The sequence below is a fragment of the Ranitomeya imitator genome, chromosome 1 (genome assembly GCF_032444005.1).
Source record: "Ranitomeya imitator isolate aRanImi1 chromosome 1, aRanImi1.pri, whole genome shotgun sequence".
NCBI classification, from domain to species: domain Eukaryota; kingdom Metazoa; phylum Chordata; class Amphibia; order Anura; family Dendrobatidae; genus Ranitomeya; species Ranitomeya imitator.
Genome location: NC_091282.1, coordinates 570,065,601 through 570,075,438, shown reverse-complemented (window position 1 = coordinate 570,075,438; position 9,838 = coordinate 570,065,601). Strand labels below are relative to the sequence as shown.

Here is a 9,838-nt window from a genome sequence, read left to right as displayed (position 1 = left end):
GTGGTCTGTGGTCCCCACCTGCAGAACCACTCCTTTATTGAGTGTCTTGATAATTGCCAATAATTACCATCTGTTGTCTATTCCATTTGCACAGCAGCATGTAAAATTGATTGTCAAACAGTGTTGCTTCCTAAGTGGACAGTTTGATTTCACAGAAGTTTGATTTACTTGGAGTTATATTCTGTTGTTTAAGTATATAATATCTCCTGCAATAGAGGTAGGGTGATAGATATATGAAATAGAAGTGCACAATTAATGTTTTTCAAAATTTTTACAAGCCTTTTCCTAACATATTTTCATAATGTCTACACAGGAGCATCGGAGTGATCACTTACATCCTGTGAGTATACGTGTAGTGAGAAACCTGTCTCTTTTTGTGTAATATTTAATGAGAATCTGTCACCGGGCCTATGCAGTCACCAGCTTGTGTCTGTTACTTACTGAAGGTCTTGTTCATACAGTCCGAGATATTGGTTGCAGAGAAAGTCAAACTCCAAGAGTTCAGGCATTCAGGAGCTGCAGGCTCACCCCACCCTTCCATGGCAGAGTGGTGGCTTTTTCCTTATGCTGTGTATATGGAGAAAGCTGTAAACCGGTTATTCTCTTTAATCCTTATGCAGCAAACCGTTTTGTTCCAGTGGCAGTCTTTCTAATTAATCACATGTGCTGCAGTAGTGAATAAGAACACAAAAGGAATTGCTCACTTTATGCTTGTATGCCTTTGAGAAAGGACTGTTTTTAACGGGTCTGAAACGTGTCAGGTGTTGGGGTTTCCCACGTATTTACTGTTTTTACTGATGAAGATGTCTGAATAAAGAAAATTATTTTTTAAGAAAAGAACTCCTGTGTCGGAAAAATCCTTTGTTCCAGTAACTGTAGAGCTGCAATCCAAATAGTCCTGATAAATATTCTAGTGCTGAATTATAAATACAAGATTGCCAATAGAGTGACAGTGGGTCAGTATCCGGTCCTCTGTGAGTAATATATATCGATCAAAATTCTGATCAAAATCTCATTAAAAAATGGACAAAAAAAGGTAATAATTACCAGTCTAGAGGAATAAATCACCATGGGGCCCCTGTGGAGAGAAAAATAAAATGGTCTATTTTATTTCTATCACACTAGAACTGTGTATAGATAGAACATATTTTTGTACTGCTCATCCACTGTAAATTCACCTGAGCCCAGTATAGCATTCCCATGCACCACTGATGAATATGTGCTGCTCTGCAGGGCCCTCAAGCAGGTCCAGAAACAGCAGCAAATCCAAAGATATCTGAGACACCATAGAGATCCTTATAAGAATCCAAAATGTGTGCAAACTGGAAAGCGCTGCGGAATATGTTAGCGCTATATAAAAATAAAGATTATTATATTACTAGCTGAAGAGCCCGGCGTTGCCTGGCCATAGTAAATATCTGTGGTTAGTTATAGCACGTCACTTCTCTTATTTTCCCATCACGCCTCTCATTTTCCCAATCACATCTTTCGTTTTCCCCCTCACATCTCTCATTTTCTCCCTCACACCTTTCATTTTCTCCCTCACTCCTCTCATTCCCTCCTAACACTTGTCATTTCGACCTCACATCTGTCATTTTCCGATCACTCCACTATTTTCCCTCACTCCTCTCATTTTGCAATCACACCTTTTCATTTTCACCTCACACCTCTCATTTTCACCTCAGTATATACATGTTTGTCATCTCCCTTATATATAGTATACACCTGTATGTCATCTCCTGTATATAGTATATACCTGTTTGTCATCTCCCCTGTATATAGTATATACCTGTATGTCATCTCCTCCTATATATAGTATATACCTGTGTGTCATCTCCTGTATATAGTATATACCTGTATGTCATCTTCTATATAGCTGTATGTCATCTTCTATATAGCATATACCTGTATGTCATCTCCTCCTGTATATAGTAGGTCATCTGCTCCTGTATATAGTATATACCTGTGTGTCATCTCATGTATATAGTATATACCTGTATGTCATCTCCTCCTGTATATAGTATATATCTGTGTCATCTCCTCCTGTATATAGTATATACTTGTATGTCATCTCCTCCTGTATATAGTATATACCTGTAGGTCATCTGCTCCTGTATATAGTATATACCTGTGTGTCATCTCCTGTATTAGACCGCATTCACGCGTTATTTGGTCAGTATTTTTACCTCAGTATTTGTAAGCTAAATTGGCAGCCTGATAAATCCCCAGCCAACAGGAAGCCCTCCCCCTGGCAGTATATATTAGCTCACACATACACATAATAGACAGGTCATGTGACTGACAGCTGCCGTATTTCCTATATGGTACATTTGTTGCTCTTGTAGTTTGTCTGCTTATTAATCAGATTTTTATTTTTGAATTATAATACCAGACTTGTGTGTGTTTTAGGGCGAGTTTCGTTTGTCAAGTTGTGTGTGTTGAGTTGCGGGTGGCGACATGCGTGTAGCAACTTTTTGTGTGTCGAGTTGCATGTGACAGGTTAGTGTAGCAAGTTGTGTGCAGCAAGTTTTGCGCATGGCAAGTTTTGCGCGTGGTGAGTTTTATGTGTAGTACCTTTTGAGTATGTGCAAGTTTTGTGTGAGGCAACTTTTGCATGTGTTGCAACTTTTGTGCATGTGGCAATTTTTCCGCGTGTGCAAGTTTTGCGTGTGGCGAGTTTTCCATGAGGTGAGTTTTGCACTTGTGGCGAGTTTTGCGTGAGCCTAGTTTTTGCATGTGGTGAGTTTTGCGCGTGGCGAGTTTTGAGCGGCGACTTTTGTGTTTCGACCTTTATGTGGCGAGGTTGGTGTATGTGTGGTGAAATGTGTGCTGAGGGTGATATGTGTTCAAGCACATTTTGTGTGTGTGTTCATATCCCCGTGTGTGGTGAGTATCCCATGTCGGGGCCCCACCTTAGCAACTGTACGGTATATACTCTTTGGCGCCATCGATCTCATTCTTTAAGTTCCCCTTGTTCACATCTGGCAGCTGTCAATTTGCCTCCAACACTTTTCCATTCACTTTTTTCCCCATTGTAGATAGGGGCAAAAAATTGTTTGGTGAATTGGAAAGCGCGGGGTTAAAATTTCGCCTCACAACATAGCCTATGACGCTCTCGGGGTCCAGACGTGTGACTGTGCAAAATTTTGTGGCTGTAGCTGCGACGGTGCAGATACCAATCCCGGACATACATACACACACACACACACACATTCAGCTTTATATATTAGATTATTATTAATATTTGAAATCACAGCGGTGATGAGACAAAAATACAGCAACATTTCAGCCTATTTTTGTCTCCTCACTGCTGTGAGGTTATAAAAATCCAATCTTTATTCCAAAATATTGAAAAGGATCTCTATGGTGCCTCAAATATCTTTTGGATTAGTTGCAGATGAAGTCGCCCACCCAGTAATGATTTTGAGGACTCCGCACAACTTCCTGCAGAGCATAGGAAGCAACATATAAAATGATATCCATTTCTCATCTATTATGTTTAACCTTGTCGTGTTTTTTTTTTCCTTAGGTTAAGTGGGGCATCTCCATTTTTGGGAGAGACGAAGCAGGAAACTTTAACCAATATTTCAGGTGTTAACTATGATTTTGATGAGGAATATTTTAGTAACACAAGTGAACTTGCTAAGGATTTCATACGACGACTGTTAGTCAAAGATCCAAAGTGAGTTTTTTGTTTTTTTCCCCTAATAAAAAAAATTGCAACCAAAAACACAAACATTTAGGCTAAGTGTAGACTTTGTGACCACTGTCAGGTCTATAAGCTTAGCAGATCAGCAATGACAACCACAGGGGTGTCCTGAAGACCCCGGTTTGTCATGCCAACCCATTGCCCCGCGATCATGTGACAGGGACACTTATGGGTGGAGCTTGTGTCAGAGATTGCAGCGGCATTTCACTGTCAGCAGCTGCGGGTGGATCGCGATTCCACATTCAGCTGGTAGGGGCACATGACAGCTGATCAGATCGGAAAATGGACAGTTTTTGTCTTTGGTTTATTCTGGCTGCACCCTTGAAAGAATAGGTGTGGCTCATGATAATATACAGCGAAACTTAAACACACCCCTTAGTAAAGACCATAAAACTTGTACTAAATAAAAAGACCCGTATGTCTGGAACAGATTTAAAAAAAAAACATACACACAAAAAGACACTCAAGAGAATAAAATAGCAAAAACTGTCCACTTTTGACCTGGTGATAGGTTCTCTTTAAGCAGGCTCAAGTAACATTTTACTGATATGCCTGAAGTCTATGGACACCTTTGATCATAATAAAAATAATTTGTACACATGATAAGGGTACGATCACACTATCAGTATGTGGTCAGTATTTGTAGCCAAAACCAGGAGAGGAACAATTAGAGGAAAAGTATAATAGAAACATATGCACCACTTCTGTATTTATCACCCACTCCTGGTTTTGGCTTACAAATACTGATGAGAAATACTGACCAAATCCTGCTAGTGTGGCCGTGGCGTAAGACTGAAATTTATAGGGTTTGTCCACTTTTGGAGACTTTTTTTTTCCCTAAATGTGTGCAGTTGGGACTAAAAATAATTTTTGCATTGGGTTTCATTAATCATTTTGCACCGTTTTCCTCCTATAGCTGCTGTATTAGGGTATGGACTTCCGTATAAATCGTCCGAGGATCACTTTGTAAACCTCGCACTGGCTGTTGGCTCTCCTGACCTAGCAACCAGGCAACCCCCACATGCACTTATGTTGGCTATCAGATGTAAATCATTCAGCTGCGGCAATAAAAACTAAATCTCCGAGCACTAAAAAATACTCAGAGGACACCCGAACGTGCTCGAGAAATCTCGACTAACGAGTATGTTCTCTCATCACTATTTAGCATGCATTTAACTAAGAAAAAAATAGTCTACAAAGGTGGACATCCCCTTTTTAACAGTTTGCAAATTGTCTCTTCAGAGAGGAAGAAAACTAGAACTCTAGCGCCACTGATAGGAAGTAGCAATCCTAAAAGTGAATATTGACTCACTAACGAGCCTTGTCACATGACTTAGGAGAAAAGCCGAAACCAGAATCTAAATTTGCAGACACTGTTTCGGGGTACTGGCCCTGGTCAGTGCAAAGTGTGAGATCTGGTTTGACCAGAGCCACTGTTCACACTAGGTAGGTTTTAACATTAGAGAGTGTAGGTACTGTCCCAATTGGGTACACCTTGTCGCGGTGGGACAGCTTTATGCTTTTTTTTTTTTATATATCAAAAACAGTGTTTACTAAATACCCTATATTTCATGCACTTGCTTTTTTACTTATTTATTTTCATTAGGGTACATGCACAAATAGTTTTTTCTTTGGTTTTGTTTGTTTCCATGGCCAGTGTGAATACGCTCTTACATCATGCATGTTGTCAAGTCATACTCCGGCTCAGTTTTCTGCTGTTCTAGTTTGCAGCCTGATCCAAGTTTCATTCTTTTCTCTTATGGGAGTGTCTCTCCCAGTAAATAGGCTGTATATGAGATCTGCGTGTAATCCGGCTAACCCCATGCTTATAAGCTCATGTATTGAGCACAGCGTCTATCCTGTACTTGATTCTTCTTCATGTGCTTTCCTTCTATTTCCACTGCTGGCTTTCTTTGCCCTCCTTGAGATTGTTCATGCTTTCCCCTCTGTCCATTCTTAAGATCTGCGTACAATTCTTTTTTCTTCTACTATTTGTAAGGGCGCAGTCAGACAACTGTATAAATCAGACCGAGATCGGAACTCGGTGCATGCATGGAATGGCTGGCGGCTCTCCTGACCAGAGCGCGACAGCTGCATAGAAATAAATGACGCTGTCATCCCCTGGTTGTGAGAGCTGCCCGCCAGTCCCTGCACTGTGCTGCCATCTTGTTCCGATTTATACGGTTGTCTGATTGCGCCATAAAACTGGGCAGGGAATGGGAGAGCAGAGAGCAGGGCTCTGACACTTGTTTTTAACACTTTTTGCAGAACAAGCAAAAAAACAAGTTGTAGACCCTGCAGCATCAAACTGGTAGATTTTTTTTTTTTTTTTTATAAAAGACTGTTTTAAGAAAATTGCTTAAAGGGGTTATCCAGGACTTAACTATTGATGACTCATCTGTAGAATCCACTGAAAACTGATGAGCTGAAACTTGCTGAGTAGTGCTGTTTGTCTGCTCCCTTGAATGAGAGGTAAAGTGTCCCGCTCAATACAGTCATGAACATCTGTACTGTTCAGTAAGTGAATAGGTGATAATCAGTGGTATGTGCCAGCAGCCTTTAAGGAATGGGCATGCCTAGTATAGTCTTCCCCATACATAGCTTATATCTTCTGCCAGAGTAGGTTTCAACCAATTGGTGACAGATCCATGTTTCAGACCGCCACCATCTCACATTGATTATATTGATAACAGTGAATCCCAGACAACCCTTTAACTTTGCTTTTAGGAAGCAAACCATTAAAAAAAAGGTTCTGTGTCAAGGTGTACATGGTCTTTTGAGTTGTTTCATGTGTGACTAGCGCCTCTGCTCTCTTCTGTATAGTGGAGCAGGATGAGCCCCTATTGGTAATGTAACAGTTTAATGCAATTAACTTCATTATAGTGACCATAACGTGATAATAACATGGCTTTTATTTATTAGGAAACGAATGACCATCGACGATAGTTTAGAACATTCATGGATTAAGGTGAGACGATAAACATTTTTGAATAATGAATAATACTGTTTTTTTAACTCCTTAGTGGTGGAGCCAATTTTGAACTTGGCGACAAAGTTTTTTTTTTCTTCAAATCTGTGTCACTTAGTGATAATAACTCTGGAATGCTTCAACATATTCTGGTAATTTCGAGATTGTGTTTTGTTTCTTTTTCCCGGTTCACATTGTACTTTGTTGTTATTATTATTATTATTTATTATTATAGCGCCATTTATTCCATGGCGCTTTACATGTGAGGAGGGGTATACATAATAAAAACAGGTAATCTTGAACAATACAAGTCACAACTGGTACAGGAGGAGTGAGGACCCTGCCCGCGAAGGCTCACAATCTACAAGGGATGGGTGAGGATACAGTAGGTGAGGATAGAGCTGGTCATGCAGCGGTTTGGTCGATCGGTTGTTACTGCAGGTTATAGGCTTGTCGGAAGAGGTGAGTCTTCAGGTTCTTTTTGAAGGTTTCGATGGTAGGCGAGAGTCTGATGTGTTGTGGTAGAGGGTTCCAGAGTAGGGGTGATACGCGAGAGAAATCTTGTATACGATTGTGGGAAGAGGAGATAAGAGGGGAGTAGAGAAGGAGATCTTGTGAGGATCGGAGGTTGCATGCAGGAAAGTACCGGGAGACGAGGTCACAGATGTATGGAGGAGACAGGTACTTTGTTAGTGATATTTTGCTAAAAAGTTAGAAAAATTAGCATTTTTCAAATAATGAATGCTTGTATCTTTAACCTAGGAAGGCATACCACACAATATAAAGAACATTTCCAATATGTCTAATTTACATCTACATCATTTTTCAACCCTCCTTTTATATTGGTAAGATGTTAGAAGGGTTAAAATTAGCAGCATTTTTTTTTCAATTTTTTTTTTTTTATGAATTTAGAAATCCTATTTTTTGCAGACCTTTTCAGTTTTGAAGTGGCTTTGAGGGGTGTATATATTGGAAAATCCAAGAAGTGATACCATTTTAAAAACTGTACTCTGATTTTCCTAAACTGCTGTTAGGAAATGTTAACTCTTCAGGGATTGAAAAAAATAAAAAAAAAATGTTTTCATTAGACTGATTTAGCTGCAATTTTTTCTCATTTTTACAAGGGCTAATAGGAAAAGTAAACTCTATGCCAAGAGAATGCCAAGAGTGTGCAAAGCAGTCATCAAAGCAAAATGTGGCTACTTTGAAGAACCTAGAATATGACATAATTTCAGTTTTTTCACACTTTTGTTAAGGATATAATTCCACATGTGTTAATTCACAGTTTTGATGCCTTAGTGTGAATGTATAATTTTCATAGTCATGAAAATACAGGAAAACTTTTGAATGAGGTGTGTCCAAACTTTTGGTCTACTGTGTGTATGTGTGTGTGTGTGTGTGTGTATATATATATATATATAGATAGATAGATAGATAGATAGATAGATATATAGATATATATATAGATATATACATCTCTATCTATCTATCTATCTATCTATGTGTGTGTGTGTATATAATATACTGTATATATGTGTGTGTGTGTATGTATATATTTATATATATCTGCTATTGAACCTGTTCTACTGGCGGTGAGAATTTTTATTGGTACACTTATACAGTGTCTTCAATATTCTGTGCATAATAAAAAAGGGAACACTTACAGTAAACAACACATCGTGACTCCAAGTCAATCACACTTTTGTGAATTCAACCTGTCCAGTTATAAAACAACACCAATTGTAAAACAATTTCTCCTGATGTTGTGCAAATGGAACAGACAACAGGTGTGAATGATAGGCAATTAGCAAGACAACCCCTATAAATGAGTGGTTCTGCAGGGGGTGACCACAAACCATTTCTCTGTTTCCATCCTTTTTGGCTGCTGTTTTTGTCACTTTCTTGCATTTTATCATTGCTCTCACCCCTAGCGGTGCTGTACAGTAGTATGAGGCGGTGTGTACAACCCACAGAAGTTGCTCAGATAGTGCAGCTCATCCAGGATGTCACATCAATGTGAGCTGTGGCAAGAAGGGTAGCTGTGTCTGTCAGCACAGTGTCCAGAGTGTGGAGCAGATACCAGGAGACAGGCCAGTACACCCAGATATGTGGAGGGGGCCGTAGGAGGACAACAACCCAGCAGCAGGACCGCTACCTCCTCCTTTGTGCAAGGAGGAACTGGAGGAGCAGTGCCAGAACCCTGCAAAATTATTATTATACATTTTTATAGCCCCATTTATTCCATGGCGCTTTACATGTGAATACGGGGCAAATGTAGAGAAATACATTAAATTTGAGCAAAAAAACAAGGCACACGGGTACATAAGGAGGGAGGACCCTGGCCTCGAGGGCTCAGTCTGCAGGGGATGGGTGATGAAACACTAGGAGATGGTAGAGCAGGTTGTGCGGCAGTTCAGTAAGTTCAGGATAACTGCAGGCTGTAGGCTTGTCGGAAGAGGTGAGTATTCAGGTTCTTTTTGAAGGTTTCTATGGTAGGCGAGAGTCTGATGTGTTAGGGTAGAAAGTTCCAGAATATGGGGGAAGCACGGGAGAAGTCTTGGATGCAGTTGTGGGAAGAAGAGATGCGAGGGGAGTAGAGAAGGAGGTTTTGAGAGGATCGGAGTTGGCGTGTAGGTAGGTACTGGGAGACCATGTCACAGATGTATGGAAGAGACAGGTTGTGGATGGCTTTGTATGTCATTGTGAGGGTTTTGAACTGGAGTCTCTGGGCGATAGGAAGCCAGTGAAGGGCTTGACATAGGGGAGAGTTTGGGGAATAGCGGGGAGACAGGTAGATTAGTCGGGCAGCAGAGTGTAGGATGGATTGGAGTGGTGACAGAGTGCTAGAGGGGAGTCCAGAGAGTAGGAGGTTGCAGTAGTCGAGGCGGGAGATAAGGGCATGCAGTAGCGGTTTTGCGGTGTCACGGTCAAGGAATGAGCGGATCCGGGAAATATTTTTGAGTTTGAGACGGCAGGAGGAGGCAAGGGCTTGGATATGTGGCTTGAAAGAGAGGGCAGAGGCAAGGATCACCCCGCGGCATCGGGCGTGTGGGACTGGGGAAAGTGAGCAGCCATTGACATTGATGGATAGGTTTGGTGGAGGGGTAGAGTGAGAGGGGGAAAGATGATGAATTCTGTTTTTTCCATGTTCAGTTGTAGAA

General features: G+C 40.7%; 1 protein-coding gene across 1 annotated transcript in view; it reads left to right on the top strand.

Annotated features, from left to right (window-relative positions):
- Positions 1-9,838, top strand: part of DAPK3 (death associated protein kinase 3) — a 39,203-nt gene that overhangs the window by 25,469 nt on the left and 3,896 nt on the right. The window contains exons 5-7 of the mRNA XM_069767816.1: positions 314-340; positions 3,530-3,682; positions 6,632-6,677. Of these exons, the coding sequence (XP_069623917.1) occupies positions 314-340; positions 3,530-3,682; positions 6,632-6,677 (226 nt within the window). The remainder of the gene's footprint in view (positions 1-313; positions 341-3,529; positions 3,683-6,631; positions 6,678-9,838) is intronic.